A 21,466-nucleotide genomic window follows, 5' to 3' on the forward strand; every position below is an offset into this window, starting at 1 on the left:
ATTCCAAAATTAGTTTCAAACTGTTCAGCCATTTTCCATGATTAAATGATCATGTGTCGAATTACAGTTTTATATGTATATGGAAACGTATTGTAGCATATTATTAACTTTTTTCAATGCCTTTATGCAGTTCTTTTCCGTTTGTTTGTTTGTTAGTCAAATCCTACATCTTAAATTTTGCGCAGTTTTATTCTAAGTAGAGGTGTGAATATTTGAATAAATGCTTAAACCCGATGACAGTACAGTATTATTGTTAGGGTCAGACAGAGATATTTATAATATTGTATTAGTATGTCCGTTACTACACATGATAACTCTTGAATGGTTGCGAATGTTTTAATTGTTTTGCAGTAGATAGCTAGTGTTATCTCGGCCAAGTTCTTTAGTGGACTGAATCCATTAATATATTAACGAATAACGGTTGTTGTTTATAGCCCACATCCCATACATGTAAAATAATTATTTGAATTCTGTTTTTTTGCAACATATAGCTAGAGCGACTATTTCGGCCGTATTCGTTAATGGAATCAATCAGTTAACCTCTTAACGGGTAACTGTAACTAACGGTGTCTATCCATATCTCATACATGGAAAAGTTCGCATGATCATCTGTAGTGCCTTTATCAGTGCTTCTCTTTTTTTATTTCGATGATTTTCAGTAATTGACAATTAAAATCAATAAATGATTCGTTGTCTGAACGATGGATCCTACCCTACTGTGATAGCTACCCAAATATCCTACAAGTAATTTTGGTTGCATATATAAAAGGGGTTACATAATCCTATCACATTCCACAGAAACTTTTTTTTTTTTACTACTATTTTGATTCCCTTCTAAGGAAGACAGTGAAGATAATGAAATGTTAAAGTGAGAGGGAACGGGATAATTGCGACACACTGTTTGTCCACCACAGAGCGCGAGCTGGGATCGAACCAGGCACTCCACACACTAGAAATCACATTTAACAGAAATTATACGGCGCTGGTTGGATAACATTAGTGCAGAGTATATATACAATATGTAATGATTGATCTCAATTCCAGGGATTTTCATATACAAGAAATTTTAACCTCTGTACTGTGAAAGGTTTAGATCTTGATTATGTGCGGAATTTTTACAATTGGAGATAATTCAAAGAAACGTAGTGGAATGTCGGAAGCAGTGTTGAGAATAATATGATACATGTAAGTTCATCGATTCTTCCATTGGTTTCAGATTTCATACTCAATTAAATGTTTTTTGTTAATTATTCATTCTATTTTTTTTTTTTATTTATTTATCAAGTCTTGGAATATACAATTCAAAAACGAGAAAGTGTGATGACGAGTGCACGTGTTAATACGTTGTAGAATGACTCATGCAGAAAACAATTGCGGAAGAGATTGTAATATGCGATTAGTGTGAATTGTAGAATTGTATGGAAACACATTTTACAATTTATTGCCTTTGATTACTGGTGTATTATAATAATTGTAAACAGATGTTTCAACAAGTTTTTTTTTTTAACGTCTTTAGATACAGTTACGGTAAAGAAACTGTGCATGCTAACAAAGCAGCAAACAGGAGTGTCAGCAATTATTATATTAACTGTCCCAATTAATATGTCCATTACATATCTGGAAATCTCAATTACATTTTCATTTCATGCATTTTATAATATCTATATGCTGTTCGTTAGCGTGGCAGCTTTCGTTATTCATGGTGTATATGATATTATCAAGGGTATCAGTTTCACTTGTGAAAGTGAAGATGGATATGATATAGAAGGTAGGAAACGACCTTGAAACTAACTGTCCCACTGTTATAAAACAACATAATCTGGTTGTTTTTCACTTACACGAGTCGATATTAAATTTTAAGGGTTATGATAATAGTGAGTAGCGCTGTAATTCTTTTTTCTGGTGGAATAAACATCGCTTTTGGGCCTCCTAGATAAATATAAAGATGTCTCCCTAGAAAAATGACATGAAATTTGAGTTCTCCAGGAATCTAAATGATAGTAAAAGTTTTTATTACTTATAGGAACCCCACCCCTTTTGTGTTTTACTGAAATAAGGCCCTTTTTTAAAAGAAAAAATCAGATGATGGGGCAGCTACACCACCTCAAATTATTTTGAACTCTTTTGAAAATGATGTGGTGGTTCCATTCCATGCGTTACTAGTGAGGAGAGACTATTCAGCATTCTCATGTATCCGTTTTCAAATAAAAGACAGCCAGCGAACTAAGCGCAGTGGCGCTTATCTATTAGGAATCAGCCTTACTCACAGATTGAGACATTTCCCTTTTAAAATAATCCTTAATAATAATAATAATAATAATAATAATAATAATAATAATAATAATATAATAAAATGACAGAACATATAGGACGTGCTTATTGACTTTTCAACATTTACAACATGGTAGATGTGAATCTGGAACCTTTGTACCTGGAAGAATTCAAAAGATGTAAAAAAGAAGTCAGGTGTATAAACTATCACGTACAAGGAATAAATGAGAATTCTTTTGCATATATCATTTGAAGCAATAACCTTGTTTGGTAATAGAGAAATCAAGCAATATTACTTGTGACTGCGTGAGAAAAAAAATTGAACCATAATAGTTTACAAGAAATACGATTACTCTATAGGAGAGGTGGAACGAAAGAAAATAACTCAGAAATCCATATCGACACAACTCGTGAGTTTTGGAGCTGTCCGCCCCTTTCTTTCTTTCAACTCCTCTTTCTCTCCTTCTGGGTTGAAATCGTGACTGTTGTGTGTCGTCTTCTGACACATTCCGTGATGTATGGCGGTAATTGGGCTTTTGAAGCCATGAAGCAAAAGAGCGAAAAAGGAGAGAGAAAGGTTGTTCTCCAAGTTAACTGTGGATAATTTTCTTCCAAATCGTGGTGAGACTTACGGGGATTTACCAGTTGAACTAATTCAATTTTAGTGCTTATGGCTTGTTTTTTGTTTAGTATATTGACCTTTAACAAATAATGTGACTTACAGAGCTTCTGAATAAGCAAACGCCAGCGTACGTACACTCGTGTCCAAAATTATTATCGCATGCCTATAAATATGTTGTTCTAGGAATAGAATTTGATAACGAATTCGCCCGGTATTTCTTATAATGTTAGTATGTGTATAATCGGGAAAGACAAGTATGTGGCAAATTTCATGTCAAAAGAGCAATAAATAAGAACAATAAAACGAAAATAAAACTTTCTTGTCCATTTAACATTTTGTTTTACTCATTCTAATTTCCGTATTTATAATTCTTTTCCTATGAAATTTACCACAAATAAACATTTCCCGATCATACACATAGTAACAGTATTAAAAGAACCCTGCAAAATCATTATCAAATTATATTCTTATAAAAAGACAGTTATAGATATGCAACAATCATTTTGGACATGTGTATACATTTTTTTACCCATGTTTTTGGATCGAAAGATCCAGTATATTTCAGGCAAACATTTTATTGTAGGCCTGTAGCCAAACCGAAACTGTTACTTAACTCAGTATGAAGTGCTTATTCTGTTGAAAGTAGGAAAACTCGATTTAGGGGCCGTTCAAAAATTTTGTGGCACCTGATTCAAAAACTAATTATTGCCCAAGATCGGAATCTTTTGATACATTTTTTTGAATCATTCCTAAAATTCTTGTTGTAGTATATACCGTCGCGTGAATAATCAATAAGCATGTCTCAAATTTCGCTACTTTACTCAACTTACGCCTGTTCACGACGGCCAAATCTGTTTTCGCCTTGAAATTCACATTCTTGTGAACTCGAAACGTCAGAAATGATGCTTCCATCGCCTATAATTCTTACAACAATCGCTAGATCTCGTAAAATCACAAGATTCCGCTGTTAACTGATCTTTTTATAGATATTCCTATTGGTTATTCCAACGAAGATATGCCAATTTATCATCAAATAGAAAACGACCGTCTACCTTATCTAGGGTGTTTTGTCCAAAATAATTTAATATTGTCTTCATAAGAGTGTAGAACTTGGACGTATTATTCTATATGTGAGTGTATTAGCGTTACGTTTGGAGTAGGGATCTAGGAACTCTAGGAGATTTGAACCTAAGCATAAACAATAGTAAAAATTAACAACCCTTATCAAATTTTCCAATTTTTAAACTAGTTCTGGTTGTAAATATTGACTATATTGTTGATATCTCCTTTGGTTGTAAATATTCTCATTGTTGATATCCTCTTAGGGTTTAAAGCCGTAGCCATAACATCTGTCGTTTTCACTTATTTAGTATCTGAATGTAAATAAGAGATCTATAAGTTAGTAAGTTTACACGTCGGCCTATCACACTTTTTTTTAAAAAAATATTTTATTTTCTAGTTTCTTAATCATGTGTGCATTTTGAATGACTTCTTTAGTTTGTTGTGTAATCCTAAACGTTTTCTTCTTTGCCTGACATGGTGGTCCTGATGAAACCCTTATAGTGACAATGATATCATTTTAGGCTGGCAATTCTACTATAGGTGGATATTTTCTTGAAGAGATAGAGTTAATTTAATTTGTACGTTATCATACTCATTGTCTTCTGAACCTCTCAGCAGTTCTGGATCTCCGACCACTCATTTATTAAGGCGGGGTCAAGCGATCTATATAAGTTTGAGATGCAAGGATGTCTATAAGATGGGAAAGAGTTACCTCACCCTTGGGGTCCAAAACATTACTTGGAAGAAGATTAAAACCCCCTAATATTAGGATGCGAAATCATAATTCAAACTGATTGATTTTACATCCAGACATTTATGTAGGGAAAGGAAGATGAGAAGAGTATTAAAAAAAAAAAAAAAAAAAAAGAACTCTTCGCACTGGAAGTTGCAACGTAGTTTTCTTATTTGCATAATTATTAAACTATGCAAGATTTGAGATACCGCTAACCGGTAGTTCACCAATTAATTACGTATAAAATTGAAGGTACATGCTAATTATATATGAATTACTGTTATTAATTTCCAGACTTCTGACAAGTGCCACTTTATTCATCCCAGTAAGCTGTTAGTCAGGGATATTTATTTTGGTAAAACTATTAAGTGGTGGAAATTCCCCTAACTCCCAGAATTTCGCACCCTACTTAACATCCACGAGCAAAATAAGTACTGTTACTGATATTCACCAGTAAAAGCTCTATTTGTATTTTGTCCTTGTATGGATATTACGCAAAAAAGATTAAAAATGACTGGAAGGTTTAGAAATGTAGGTGTAGAGAAGAATAGACACAATTAGGTGGGTCGATAGGGAAAACTAAGGAGAGGGTCTTGGAAATGATGGGCGAGAAAGAACACTTTCAGATATTATTGAAGAAAGGAAGAGAAACTGGTTAGGACATTAGTAAAGAAGCAACCAAGGATCTTATAAATAGAGGATCTACCCTTACAATAAAATCTTGAAGCCATACGTCACAGTTTTGCCACCCCTACTCTGCCCACTCCGCCCAATAGGATCGCAATGTTTTGAGCCAATCAGACGATGTCGGAAACGAGAGTAGCCAATCAGACGTGCCGATGCTCGGTTGTTTTTTGGCTTCATTATTTAATAGGATGAAGATCCTTTATTTTATAAGATCCTTGGAAGGAACTGTATCATGAGAAATACGCTAGGGAGTATGATGGCAGGAAAGAGGGAGGGGTGAAGGATACTACAATTAATGGGCGATATCAAAACAGAAAAATCCTATGTGAATTCGAAGAGGTTAGCGGAAGACTGTGAAGCGTGGAAGCTTCTCAGTTGCGGCAAGTGACCTACCAATAATGGCAGAATGCTGCTGCTGCTGATGATGATATTTATTTATACATTATAATAAGGGACTTGATTGTAATTATTTTATATTACCTAGATATTTCGCAGTTGTTTGCGTGCGATAATTCCATATATAAATTTTTATGCATTGAGTTAAAAACTGAAAGAGAGCAGCTTATATTCATTAATGAAGTATTAAACAAAATAGAAAAGAGTGGGTTCTGTAAATAGGATACCGTACAAAGTCTCACTCTACTTGAATGGCTTACGCTGAAATGTTTCTCATCAAAGTCTTTCAAGTAGTAAAATTATTTGGCTGACAACCTAATACAAAATGTAATTTGAATATTCGTTGCAACATATCTCGCACTGAGATAAAAAAAAAAAAAAAAAAAAAAAACTATTTTCAGACAGTAGAAAACACTACACATTTCCAACACTCTTTCAGCACTCTTTGAATGTGCAAAATGTATCTTATCACTTTCATTTTCGAACTGTTTGACGAGAAGAAGGGTTTTAAATAGTCATACTAGATACTGCTTTCGGAGAATGAACACTTTTGCATACTTTATAAACACACATTTGATAGATTTCCCCTTCAACACCTGTACTAAGTGTTTAAATGCTGTTTTATTTTTTACAGTGCGGAAAGTAGGCAATTATTTACGATTGCTGTTAATTTTCTTGAATTTTAAGAAGTTAGTTGCTTACTTATTACTATAGGAGTATTTATATTCATGGTATAAAAGGTAACGCATTATTTAACTAATATTTACTGAAAAGGGATTGAATCAAGGGAGAAAGGGAACAATTGGAGAAAGTTGTTGTGTTTTTTTAATTCCACACACGCGGACACCGGAAAATTACATTGAGAGAAAACCTGCTGCATCGCACGCAATATTCTCTTCCAGAGAAGTCGTCCGTCGAATGCTTCACGCTAATTTAATTAAAACTGAGATGAAATCATTTTACAAGATATACAGAGTAAAATTAGGAGAGTAAGACGGTGATGCTTTAGATGTTAACCATCTTCAGTGATACAATGTAGTCTCACGGTGTTGTGTGTATACGGTGGGTTGTTCGGTTGTTGATGTGGATTTCAGTTAATACTGGTGAGTTGCTCATATTTATGAAGACAAGGGTTAACCAATGCAGAAAAATTTGTTTCCTCCTTGGTACAATTGAATTTGGACTTTTTAAAATATAAAATTAATTCATAATTAATATTCCGGATGTTTTAATTCATAATAAAAAATATTTCAAGTTTTACTTCCGACGCTCATACACTTTAGGCTGAGACGGATAATTGAAGTGAATGACTAGAAAATAATTGGTAGAATGACAGTGTGGAAGGAAACGAGAGAACCTGACAACTCACTGCGATTGAACCAGGGATCCTGGTACCAGAGATCCTCACTCTACCAGTGAGCTTCCATCACTGTTCGTATTTGCTGCTGTTATTGTAAAGGTTGAAATGTCATTGTGGAGGGTGGTAGTTGCTCACAATGTGGAGGGCGCTGTAGATCTCAAACATGGACTTTGAGAGATCTGTTATCTCCAGTTGCCTTATATTTCATCGTAATTTTTAAAAGCATTCCATTATGTTTAAAAGTTCATCCCGGCAGTTGGTGATATCAGATTTTCATCCTAAATTCAGAGCATTTTACGGAGAGAAATATGTGTATATACGTATATCTCCTAAAAGGATGGTAAATCATAAGTATATTTGTAGACAAAAGCAAATTTCAGCCTTGTGAATTAAATTTTAAAAAAATTAGATCATTGGTGAAAACGAAATGTGTAGGCTGTACTGCTAAACAGGGAATTTTAAACAACTTAAGGTATTATCAACTTTTTCTAGCATATACATCTCAGTGTGACCAGTTACCGGAACGAAAAACGAAAAATTGGTAAAAAGAAGTGGCATCCTCGTATTGCTTTAATTCAAATTTTTGATATTTGCTTGCGTGTGCAAACGTATACATGTTTTGCTATCCCCGTATATAGTTTGTTTGTTCGGTAAAGTACCGAAATGTCTTGAAGTGATTATTTATAAATTCCTGCTAACAAGAAATATTATGATACCTATAAACATGCAGGTTCGATTACACTTCCACAAAATTTTGCTACGGAATATAATTATAAACCTGCAGTAGGGAAAGAATTCTGGCTATGTTCTCGTAAAATTCATCTGTTTTTAGAGTGCACCCTTGTATAGCACTCCTAAAAATACTAAGCGAGAATAAAAGCAACTGTTCCCATAAGACCAGTGTTGTAATGTATAAGTAGTAGTTGGGTTATTTATGTTTTAGTTTGGATGTTTGTGCTCAGTTTTTTTTTTTTTTTTTTTTAACTAATAACCCCATTAAAATTTTGCTTTGTAAGCTTATTAATCTGACAAATCATCGCTTTGCATACTGATTCGGAAACAAATATGTGACGTAGGCGAACATAATGTTGTCTGTATGCTTATTAGATTCCTCCGGTCTGACTAACACACCTTATTTATTCAGTATAAAAACCATGGAAGCATATTTTGTATGCCATACCTGTTAGACAAGTTCAACGGTTTTCTGGGTGCTCTTGACGCCAGGCCATGAACCAGAGAGTTGATCTTCAGAAGTTATTGTCTCTTGAGTCAAGATACAGATAAATATTAAAGGATTACTGTATTGTCTCCATCACTATAATATATTGTCAACTTTACATAAATTAGCTACAGGAAAATCGTGTGGACTTACAGAAGGTGTTTAACTTATTGAGCAGCTTCTCTGTGTGAGAAGAAATATGCTTGTCTTGTAGTTGGTAGGTTTGTATAATGCTATGGACCCATTGTATTTAATGCGCAAAACGCTTGAGCTCCAGTACACACGATCGTGAATGGATTAAAATTATACTGTAAATTGTACAATATTTATTGAACAAATTCCCAGATACAGCATGATTTTGCCATTTTACACAGGGAAATGTTAACAAACAGGAAAAAAATACTATCAACAACAATAACAGCAATAAAGGGCGCCCATGTTGTGGTTTCCAAGGGGAGGGGGCAAATATAAGCGACATTTCAAATGTAGTCTGAAATTTTGCAGAAACTATTCTAAAATATCTATTGAGTTTTCGATCTTTCGAAGCCAATTTCCTCTAAAGGGGGCAAGCGCCCCACCTTGCCCCCCCCCCTGATGGGCGCTCTTGACAGCAATCTCTACAAAGAGTGCTAAAGTAATATGATTTGGCCAACACGCGTTTAATTACTCTGTAAAACATCGAGTAGCTCGAAAAAAAATGTTCCCACCTTAGTTGCTAGATTATAATAATTCCGTATTCTGTGAAAAAGAAACATCTGCATAATTGACAACCTGGGACGGGCAAGATAGAGTAGATAGGTATTTCGGATTTTGCGGGAAGGAACACGTAAGGATAGTTGTTAAGGTAGGGTTTCCAATCTTAAGTTCACATTAATTATCTTATGAAGAAACTTCAAGTTAGAGATATTTCTACGTACTCCCGGGGGTCTGGATATTAATATCTCGCAAGAGTTCCTCCTTGGGTAATATTACTAGCGTTTAACTATTAAAGAAAGTCCAAATATGAGACACACCAATCAGCAGCTCTCTTTGCCCTGAATAAAATGATATCGGTGCGTGTAAATTCTCATGTAGAAATATAGTTTTTTTAACAGCATGTCTTAGAGTCCTAAGTTATTTCTTTATGATCATTGTGGAACAACGGAGGAGCTATGGGCAGTAATGTCATAAGACCAGGTGTAAAAGTGCGGGGGGACGGTCCCCCAACCTCGAAAATATATGTACGGCGTCCCCCCAGTTCCTAAAAAAAAATACAATGGGCAAAGATAGGCCGGGGCAGGGGCGCAAATAAGGCCCCCGCAGACCCCACATTGCGGGGGAGCCTCAAACCATAAAGGGCCCCAAATCGTGAAGTAGGACGTAGAGAAGGGGCCCCACTCCATGCTGTCTGCTGGGAGGCCCCCAAGCCTTTAGTTACGCCTCTGGGCCGGGGGGACGGCGTGGCGTGATGCTGCTACCTACCGTCCCCCCACCTTTTCAGATCCACTTTTATCCCTGCATAAGACAAGCAGTTTTACCAGAAATAAAGAGTATATTCAGCTGGATTCTCGCTCTTAATAGCCTAATATTTAAAATAACAATTTAATTTTGTTTGGAGACGATCGGATCCTAACGATGGTTGGGTTTTAAGGTTGTTCGACTAATATTCCTTCAGTTACTTTATATATGAGTTTCCTTTTACATTCGATCTGTGTATCTGTTACTGAAGTCCTTCGAAAAAAGGAGTAGAATCGTTATTATAAAAATTACTAATATATTCAGGGCACGACACTATAATATTGTCAGAAATGTCTTGGGGGTTGCTATTTTAAATGAGCTGTAGATAGCCACTTTCCCCATTATTTCACTTTCTATCAGATACTCGTCACGTTCATTTGTAACAAATCATTAGATGTAGGCGTGACTTAAACAATTTTGATGCTGTATTCTTACAAGTTGAATCTGCAATATTGAATATTAAGTTTTAACGGTGTTTGAATGCTTACGGCATCTTTTTTTTTTTTTTTTTAAATATATGTATTGCTTTATATGTGGAATTATTTTCCTAATTTCTTCGAAATGAACTGGAATTTTAGTGATTTGATGTTACCGTTTTATTCTAAAAAAAAATCTAATTAAATGCCTTCTCATTTCGTTAAAATTAAATTCTGTAGTCCATAAATTTAATATTTTGTAATAATCAACTTTAGTTTGAGTAATATTAAACATAAGTGTAACTTTTTGGGAAATCAAGGGACATTTAACTAAATTTGAAAAAGGAAATAACTTAAGCAAAATCAAAATCCTCATTCGTTTCAAAGAAAAATAAAAAAGCTTCCCCATACAAGTCAATGAGTTTATGGCATCGTTAAGAGTCTTCATCCCGGCGAAATTAAAATATCGCTAATTTTACAGTACTTATGTGATATCTTCAAGTAAATAAAAGATAATCGAAATGTGGAACAAGAGCGCCCTAGAAAATAATATTTTACATGAGAAACCGTTATCACGACTCATTTATCTGCTTTCGATTTCGAGCCATTTTGAAAATCGGCATTTATTTTCGCGTTTCTAAACGGCTGAAAACGGAAAGTCACTAGGTGACTTGTGATAACGATACCTCACGCAAAAAATATTGTCTAGGGCGCTCTTGTTCCATATTTCAATTATCTATTTGAAGATATCACATAATTACTGTAAAATTAGCGGTATTTTAATTTCGCCGGGATGAAAACTCTTAAGCATAAATTCTAAGATACATATGACTGTTTTCTGGCCTATAATTAAAGAGTATGCATTAGACGTAATTCTAGTATTCACAACCTTTATCTCTTTTTAGGTTTGGTTTCAGTTTAAATCTACATTAGAGAACAAAACTTCTTTTGAAACTAGATAATCAGATATGACTTCTAAGACCGTTAGACAAGTTCCCTATGATATTGTACTTATATTGGTAGATGACCTCTCGACTTCTCTCCTTTGGTTCCGGATTCAATTCCTGGTGGCGACACCTGTTGGAAAAGTGTAAAAGCTTTTTGAGGCTAGCCTTCCTGAGTGAGGTTTTTCTTGGGTTTTCCTCATTCACATCAGGCAAATACCGGGTTGGTGTCTAATATATACAAATCCCAGGGTGCTTTCTTCCTTCCCACTTTCCCGGTCAGTGTGATCGTCGACGGACGTCATATGTGACGGACATAAAATGCCAGAAATGTATTTCAGTTGCTGAAATCCCAGAAATGTATTTCCTAATGTACTTGTAGAATACGTACTTTAATTTTTTCCCCAATCATCAGTGGCGAAGACAAGGGAAGGCAGTCCTCGAAGCCAGATAAGTTCTATCACAACACAATAGCATTCAGAAGAAAGTTATCACTGTAGACTTCCTTCCAATAACAATAATTCTAGCTATGCAACCGAACTATATATTTGATCATCCTTTTCGGGTGTAATATTCTCTCATAATTACTGAGAATAAACTGTTAAAATTTTTGGTCTTCTAAATACGAAAGTGTAACATTAACGGTTGTATCGTGTAATACATCTGCTAAACTTAATTATTTAGGAAACGAATTATAATAATAATTGTTTTGTTCTCGTTGCAGGTGCGATGATATGAACAATGGAAATGAGATGAGCCGTGATGCAGCCGGTGGTGTCGAGCTGGATCGGTTCGGCGGCCGCTGCGCCGCTGGTCTTGGTGCTTCTGTGCTGGGCGCTGGTCATTCTTCATTATCATCGTAGTCAGTGGCGGTCTGTGGATCTCTTCATAGTGGCTCTCTTAGCGGAAGGAGTAGTGAAACAAATTCTTACTTTCAGCATTTCCATTCTCACTCTGTTACGACCTGAAGTGGAGTTACTTTGTTTGGGATCAATATGGGGACTCACTGCGACACACACTCTTGAAGCTGCAACTTTGTCTTCACTGGTGCTTGACCGTGCGTTGACGTTACGGTGGCCATATCGGTATCGCTTTAGTGTACGCCGTAACCAAATACGATATCATGTAAGTGTTCTTGCCGTCATTAGTTGTTTTGTTGGCGTCGCTGCCGTCTTTGCACGCCCTGCTGACTCTGATTCAGTATCATTTGACAAATGCTCACTCTTACCTCATCAATTGGACCCCAAATTCGCAATATTTGCGATTGGTTTACACGGTGTGTTTGTGATTGCAACTGTAGTCTCTATATGTATTGTTCAGTGCCAACTTTGTTCTCGTTCTACATTGCTCAGAACTGCATCAGACTTAAACACTTTGGCACCTCCAAGTGCATCCGATACATCTACAGCGTCTACGAACACATCCGGACGTGGTAGTGTGTTGAGTCCCTTGCATCGTACACCTGGTCTTGGTGCCAAAGCCGTTCTTAGTGGTAGTAACGGGAGTTTGGGAGGAAGTTACGGATGGTCTGATTCTCGAAAAATTCCAACACCAGATGGAGTACTTGCAGAACTTCGATGGTCAACCGTAACGTCCGTCTTGATTTTGTGCTACGTTCTGAATCATTTACCGCTCTTGGTAAGTACAGATTTTGTATTATTTTGACACTTTCGCTCCTGATCTTATATAGCAAATTGCAGCTTTCTGTACTTGAGTGATTTTTAAAAGATGTTAAAGAGTCAAAGAGAAAAAGGTAAGCTGGAGAAATGAACCTTGAAGCAGTGAATACATTTATTGATATTGATGGGTAGAATTGCTAGAACATTACCGAGCGTGTAGTGTAGCGGAGCGATGCTCCAGCGCAACTTTTGAGGGATGAGCGACACTCCGTACACAATCAGGAAAAATACTTGCTTTTTTTGCTTGCTTGGGAAGATGAAGTAAATAATGAAATACAATATTAAAATATAATTTGATTACAGTGTTTATGCTTAAATTACATTTTTGGTTCTCTTATCTCCCTCCAAGCGCTCTGGCACAGATAATTTTGATGTTGCAATTCCGAATATTATGGAGCTAGGCTCGGGCTTCGGGTATAGTAAGTTACCGCGAGTCCTACGTAGGCTTAGGAGTGAAAGTATTAATATTGTATGACGGATACAAACAAATCGATCAACACAATAACGAGTGGTTTGGTTATGTTCCAGAAAGGTGAAATCGTCCTCTTGGCCATTGGATGGGGATGCGGGTGTCGTAACGTTCTTAGGTCACCGTAGCTTATAACTATAGAAGTTGTTTACTTGGTAATTTCTCCTATCTGTATAGACAGTGTTCGTTTGCATTATGTCATGTACAATACAACATCCTCAGCAAAGTGTGCTGAAACTGCAATCATAGTTGTTGTTGTTTGGACGCAGTTATAATTCCTTTCTTCTTAGTCCTCTTCTTAAAAATAAGACAAAAAGGTTAATTTATTCCATCGAAATGAAAGATATATATCTACTGTGGTATGAAATGGTACTTCATCTGGCGAGAGAGAAAATGTTTTGGTGCTTTGTTTAGAAAAAGCAGTGAGATTGCAAATCTATACTTCCTGAGCAAGGAGAAAGGAAGGCCTGTCCTCAGCCATAAGATTTGCCAAGCTTCACACTTTTTGTGTGTGTGTGTGTGTGTGTGTGTGTGTGCTTTTGAGGAAAGCTATTTCACAGGTAGCTGCACGTGATGTAAACAAAACGAAACAGAGGATAGTTGGCCAATCAATGCCGTATTCTATCGTCCTTTTATTAGTACGTTTATAGAATTATGGCTTTTAGACGTTCTAAATATGTCACCAGAGTTGATATCACTGTTGGTGCAGAGCCTTTGGGAATAGTGCCTTCAACGCACATGTTGTCCAACTGTCAGACGCAAACTTTACTTAACCACACAATAGTAAGTTTTCACTTTCAAGAATTTAATGATCTTGATTTTTGTACAGAATTCTATAACTGAATCAGTTTCCCTGGAAGTGTGTATTAATGAAATCAGAGGAAAGATCGAATTCCGAACTCTTGAAAAATAAGTTATTTCTGATTTCTAATCTCTGTTAAGGAATTATGAATATGACAAAAACAACCACGGAAAATTCCAAGTTTGAATCGTATGACTACTGTATGCGAGATAAGACATTTTTATTCCAGTGTGAGAAAACTTTACAAAGCATGCTGTGACTACATCCTCAGGAAAATGCCCGTGAACAGTGAATTTCTGAAGTATGCAAATATAAAAGATATTTATTTGTGAAGGAAGGTTTCATTTTCATCTTTCCAGCACTGGTTTCATTATTCAGAAATCTTCTGTTCATGTTGATCAATTGGAAACTTTTTTTTTTTTTCAGCTTAACATTTCACTGATTTTGACGAAGTTTTTGCTGCTTCTGTTACTGATAGCCCTTCGCAAGGGTTGACATATCTCCCTGTAATGCGTCTTGTGTCTTAACGGTCTGAATGAGTTCCGTATTTAATTTGACAAGCGTCAATTTTGATGTTCTCCGTACATCAATTACTGATAAATCTTTTAATAAATGAAGAATCACGAGTTTCATATTGAATGTATACATTGTCGTTTTCACTGTGTTTAGCTCTTTTCTACTTACAAAGTAACATAGCTGGACACTAAGTAGAGCGAGAATCGGCTGGCTAACGTCTTTCCACTATAGTTCAGGTTTTTTTTTTTTTTTTTTTTTTTTTTTTTTTTTTAGGAACTCTGGTTAGAAGAGTTACGTAATTATGACTTCATTACACAGTATGTACTTGCACACGTCACATTTTTCCCTGATATACTTTATTCCTTCTCTGTCAAAAACGGCGTGACAGGTCAGGTCCACCCCCTAGAATACTTTTGGACTATAGGTGGTAAGGTTCTTTTAATTCTCAGAAACAGCGGTCATGCTCATGTAACAAAATATCCTAGTTACGCTAATGGTGACAGATTTTAGGCATACGTATACATATTACCTTTAAGAAATCCAAATTATCTGATGAGCTTTTTTGTTTGTAAGAATATTTTGATTGTTAACCAGCCATCTCAACAGACCACTAAAAAATAAAACCACGTTATCTTATATCTGACATTGTGTTCCAAATGTAGTATCTGGCACGTTGATTGCATCAAAACTAAGAAAGGAAAACAGTAAGGAATGTGTTGTAGAGTATGCTTGGAAATTGTGTCACGGTAACAAAAGTCGAGTTTTCTTTTGTGAAAATAAATGGACCTAATACATTCATGGGAACAAATCATAAATATACCCACCGATAATGATATAGCAAAAAACAAGAAGGCGGTGTTTCGTCAGTACTGTTTGTATGTCTTTCATTTTTACGTGAAGTGTTCAAAATAGCTTAAAGAAAGAAAAAAATGTGTGGAGGTCAGAAGAAAAGAAACTTATTTATTTTCGTGAGAAGTTAGTAATAAATCAAATCTAATAACAGATATTAAATTGTAAGCTATTTGAAATAAACGCATTGCTAAACGTTAACATGATAACATAACCGAAAACTGGCGTGCAGTACTCGAAGTGAGCCGATAAAATGACATTTTAACATCTCAGCTTTTCAGTGTCGAATGTGAATTTGAAAAAAAAAATACGCGTATAAAAATTGCATTACGCTATTGTTACCATCTGAGTGTGTTTCAATCACGGAAACTCCTTGTGTGCTAAAGATTTCAATTATATGAACACTGATAAGACAATGACGACAATTTTTCAATTGTCTTTTATTTTAATCTTCTCACCGAGTTTCATATTGGTTGTAATAAATGAAATTTATCGTTTTATATTACTTAAATGCCATTAAATGGTTAAACCTAATTTGGAAAGTAATCGCGAACGTATGAAACGATTCCGAGGTAAGCATATAAACGCAAGTGCCCTTTTATCGTAACGTTAATTAAATTGATTCGCTTAAAAAATCTTTATTGTTTTCCGAATATCGTGCTGTTTCTGTTTTCTTTCTTTTCTTTCGGAAAGTACTAATATATATTGACTTTTACAATGTCGTTTTATTACACACTTTTTAATTCTGTGCCTATTGTAACAATGGGAATAGGGTATGTATTGTCAAAGATTAGGGGCTGAATATGCTGTACAGTATGTTATTACAGTCGAAAGCAATAGGAAAGTTAAATAGTAACACAATTATCGTAATGTTTTCGTTAATTTTATTTCTTGTTTGTTACTACTACTACTAAAAGCTTTAGTGCCTACAGTATTTGAAATATTTTTCCTGTGCAGATCTTTGGTTCTCGAGTTATTAGTCACTAAACTTGGAGTTTTGAACTTTTTGTGTATCATCTGGGATTTAGAGAACTTGCCTAATCTGATCTTGGAATCAGTCGTCAAATCTCGGGTTTGGACTGAGCCAAAGTTTCCCGGGAGGGATTACTAATTACTATTCCGAGAATTAAGGGAAAATACGTACATGCAACACACCTGTTAACATTAACTTAAATTTAGTGTGCATTTATAATAAAGATTAGCTAGAATTAATGAAAAACTATTGTTTCACCCGTAAACAGGAAACTTATTACTACATTCAATATCCATCTGGATATTAAAATGCTGCTGACTTCCAAGTTAAAATTTAATCAATCTGTATATTAAAATGCTAGGTTTATATGTTTGTGATCAAGAGAAGTTCATATATTTGTGGCCAATTCTGTTGTAAATAATATCTTTCAAACCACAAGCTCTAGAATGATGTCGTTTTCACTGATCGATTGCAAATTTTGTGTATTCTATTTGAATATTTAAAAAAGTGGTCGTTATTTCTTTATTACATTTTTTAGGGGTACATTGGAAGTGTTGAAATTCTAAAAAGTAAAAAAAAAAAGCATCCTATAAGTTATACATTCCAACAACACACATTTCTATCGGGGTTAGTATATCTCCGGCATTTGTTTCATGGCCAAATGATAATGAAAAACGGAGGGTAACCATTTCTCCAGTTTAAGATGAATCTTCATTGTTTGAAATGTTTTGCCCAATGAACACCATATATCTCTGTCATTATAATTTTGTGTGTGTAATATATTTGCTTATTACGTACTGCATGCAAGAAGAAAGAAAACACTGATCATACAGGAGTTAGAAACTCCAGCCAGAAGTAAGCTCAAATCTTGCAAACGGTGCGAGATATTAAAAAAAATATCGAAAAATCTTCTCTTTATGACACCCCCTTGCCGATTTTTATCAAGACGTCTTTCATTTGTGTCCATAAAGATTATGTACAGATGTGAAGAATTACAAGGAGATGTGAATGATGCACTGTGTAGAGAGCGCAGGTTCAGCTAGTCAATACATTAAAATGCTAAGTTCATGTTCATGGCCAGTTTTTTTCTGGCGAATGAGATCTTGGAAACCATAAACTCTAGAAAGGTGCCGTTTTCACTTGTCGATTCATTGTAGTTTTATTTTATGTAGCTTTGGCAGTTCTTATTCAATTTTTTTGAAAGAGCCTTTATTTTCGTATTCAACGTTTTAGGGATCAGTTTGAGCGATAAACGTTGTCGCTAGGACGTTCCTCAGGTTGATATCCATTATGTTAAGCAACCAGTAGAAGAGCTGCGTATAGCGGGTTAATGGACATTATAGGCGCTTTACTTTAGTCTGAATGACAAAACCTATTGTATGCTGCCAACTGCAAAGGCCTTTAAGAGAAGTAAGTAGGTACTCGGATATGAATTTATAAGAAAAGTTATCACACCATCTATTACTTCTACAAGTTTGCCATGTTTGTCTATAGCAATTCACTTCGTTTATGTCCCGTCCTTCACTTTTGTCTGTAAAGATACAGATGTAGTGAGGAAGTGTAAAGGAGATTCATTTTCACATTAGAATTGTATGCTGTGTAGACAGCAGAAGTTAAGCTAATAATTTCAACTCCTCCTCTTTGAATTCTCTTCAACATGTAAGGATCCAGGAATTTTGTTGTTTTGAAGACGTATGAAATTGTTACGAAAGAAAATTTTCATGAGGCAATCTGTGGGGTTCATGTTACTTCAGTAGTATTATATTTCATTTGAAATATCTGATATAAATGTATGATCAGTTCTCAATATATTCAGAGATAAAAGTAAAACTAACACACATAAAAGGTATGGGGAAAATGCGATCAACATAAATTGTACGTACTTTTCAATGTTCGTAATCCTAGTACTCCAATTATCGATGCTGAGTTTTGGTCTGTACCTATCGTCGTGATGTAATAAGTACGTGTGTACTTGAATCTAAGAAATAGCGAATTCCTGTCTGCAAACAAAAGCAAGAAGTGTGCTATAGACACTCGTAGCCTCAAATGGAGACAGGACTGATATGTTAGATTCATTTACATGGTTTCAACTGGCACTTTTTTGATACGTACTCAAGTTCGTCAATGAAAAAAGGGATAATATCTTTTTAAAAAATGTTTGTTTATTTATGGTCCTGATTTCACTTCTACATTTTATCGAAAAATAACACACCTCAAACCTGACACAGGATCGTTCCGTCGATTTGCGTTGCAAATTATATAGAAAAATAAGCGAAAAATTAATATCCAGCAAAAATTATTTTCCACAAATTTTGACTTTGTCATATCAATACTATATAGTCATAGAAATATCTTGCAAAATGATAGTACCTCATTTGCAGTCTCATGAATGAATTAGAAATAGTAAATTCGTTACTTGTACTGAAGAGCTTCCGAATTTCTTTCTTCCTACGGTGCACCTTTGGCGTGGGGAAACCCGGGTTCGATTCCCGGTGGGAGCTTATGTGGTTCAGATTCCACGTTAATCAGTAGATCCCGTCTCATATAGCCTCGCTGCTGAAAGGGATGTTAACTCAACATTCTTCCTACGACCCGGGGTGTGGGACAGCCACATCATCCACGGGATGACTCTGCTGACATGAACAGAACGATTTGTGGTACCTTGTTACTAATGTAAATTTTGGAAATAGACTACAAAAAATAGAATATATAGGTGACTGGGGTTACAATATGACATTTTAAAAATAGAGAACTTTTTTTTTTTTTCATTTATCAACAAAATTTGTTACTCGGTCAATCTCAATGCCATATAACAAGAAAATATAATTCAAACGAACAAAACTTCAATACCAATTATGGTTTCTTTTAGTGGCGCTTACAGCTGGATGTTTTATTGAATTTCCTTGGAAATTGAAATTTAATATATATCGTACCTTGAAGTAGTTGTCTGTACATCTCAAAGAAGACGACATTTCCTAATTTCTCCCAAATCCCACCAGGATCTTTTTACAGACCAAAGGAGGATATTGTAAGGTTAATCATCTTAAATATCATAAATAAATATCATAAATATCGGTTTGTATACACACTATTTAGCTATAAGAATTTTTGATATAGCATTTAATTAATACCTGGTTCCTTTTAAGTATACAGATGAACACAAATTATTATTGTGGTACTAGTTTTTAATAATTAAACACACGTAGCCGTATATCTTGACTTTTTCTTCATTACATATTACCTCGTAACCATAGCAACTATATACAAAAAAAATTGACAATCGAAAATAATTTACATATATCTCTTTTCATTATATAACATTGCCCATATAATTCGCCTCTGATTCTCTTTCTTGTAAATTGGCACAGGTAAATTTTATAATATACAACGTTATCATTGTAATATGTCCGGTTAAAAGAGAACGTCTGGTAACCCAGCAAAGAACAGGATACCTCATTCCTTAGTGATACTCAAATAACGTACTAGTGTTGGAGAGGCCTGTATTTCTTCGCTCCCCTACGCCCTAATTAGCACGGTTTTTCTGGTGGGGCCGCGATGGCCGGTTTTTCTAGTGAATCATTCACCTCTGGTGCATAGGGTCCTTGGTTCGATCAAAGCTCGTGCCAAGTGAATCTTGTGGTGGACAAACACCGTGTGCGTGGGTTTTCTCTGTGTTCTCCCGTTTCCTTTCACTTTCTTCATTCCACACTTTCCTTCATTTCTCATAATCACAGTCTCTTTTAGCCTAGTCGGAGAACATGCGTAATGATTTTCGTTTTTTCGATATTTGTGGAAACGAAAAAAAAAAATTGAAAATGAAGCCTGTTATAACTATAATATTTATCATAGTTTCTTGCCATATAAATAATGAACTGCTGTAGTGCCCTTTCTTACACCGTTCTGGTACGGCGCAGGCAATCCCACAATAACAGTTGATATAAACATTAGAGCATCGGACTTCCGAGTGCTGATTCGTTGCCAACGTAGGACAGGCTTACAAGGAAATAAACAGGACAAACACATCAGGAATAAATACACAATGCGTTCCATAAGATGAGAATAGGAATTAAACACAACTGTAGAATGTTGACTAGTTTTAATTGTTACTGTATATAACAAACAAACAGTTGTCGTCTCATCATATCGGTTACAATCAAGACGGTTATGCCAGTGTGATTATGATAGTGTACACATCCATATATCCAAATTCATTAACATGTGAGTTATACGTAATAGCATTCCTGTTTCATCCACCAATACACATAATTAACATTTATTTACTAATATCTTCGTATTCCAATGCATATTTAGTCCTTTTAAATCGTCGTGTTTCATCACATATATGTATATCAATAACATTTATATTACTTTTAGTGACTCAGTTTTGTAATAGCAGAAGTATGATCATTTAATCACAGGAAGCAAACCTAATCATTTGACATGGCATACACAATAATAATAAAACGACTACACTATCATATCTGTACAGGCATCCGAATTGTTATTTGTAATTAACTTCTAAGATGTTCTATTAATCCTGGCGTGAAAGATATTATTTATAAACAGGAGAGAAAACATTCCAGTTACGGAATCCTCACGAATTCCAGACTATTTAAACTACTACAACAAATTCATGTTTTCTTCTCTTGATCAACACTACTATTTCTATTTCAATCACTAAGAATATAAACAAACAGAAAATCTCAATTCAACAGAGGAAAAAGAATACAACTGGCTATAATTTCGCGGCCATTAACGCCAGTACACCGATGGCGCAGGTTAATTATAAACCAACATTAACTTATACAACGTAATAAACAAAAATAATAGCATAAATCCAATACTAATAATAACTAATAAATTTTTGGTAATGGTAAAGATAAACAATAAGGGTGTATTAAAAGAAAAATAATCTTATCCTGTAATGGAGACCAAACGGGTCCATTACACTGCAAATTGCCACATGCTATA

The 21,466-nt window shown here is 35.1% G+C and overlaps 1 protein-coding gene across 1 annotated transcript in view; it reads left to right on the forward strand.

Moving 5' to 3' along the window:
- Positions 1 to 21,466, forward strand: part of LOC145671154 (uncharacterized) — a 230,176-nt gene that overhangs the window by 104,867 nt on the left and 103,843 nt on the right. Inside the window, exon 2 of the mRNA XM_081739988.1 lies at positions 11,932 to 12,845. Coding sequence (XP_081596114.1) covers positions 11,970 to 12,845 — 876 coding nt within the window. The 5' untranslated portion in view covers positions 11,932 to 11,969. The remainder of the gene's footprint in view (positions 1 to 11,931; positions 12,846 to 21,466) is intronic.

The sequence above is a fragment of the Thermobia domestica genome, chromosome 15 (genome assembly GCF_964235325.1).
Source record: "Thermobia domestica chromosome 15, izTheDome1.hap1.1, whole genome shotgun sequence".
Lineage (NCBI taxonomy): Eukaryota > Metazoa > Arthropoda > Insecta > Zygentoma > Lepismatidae > Thermobia > Thermobia domestica.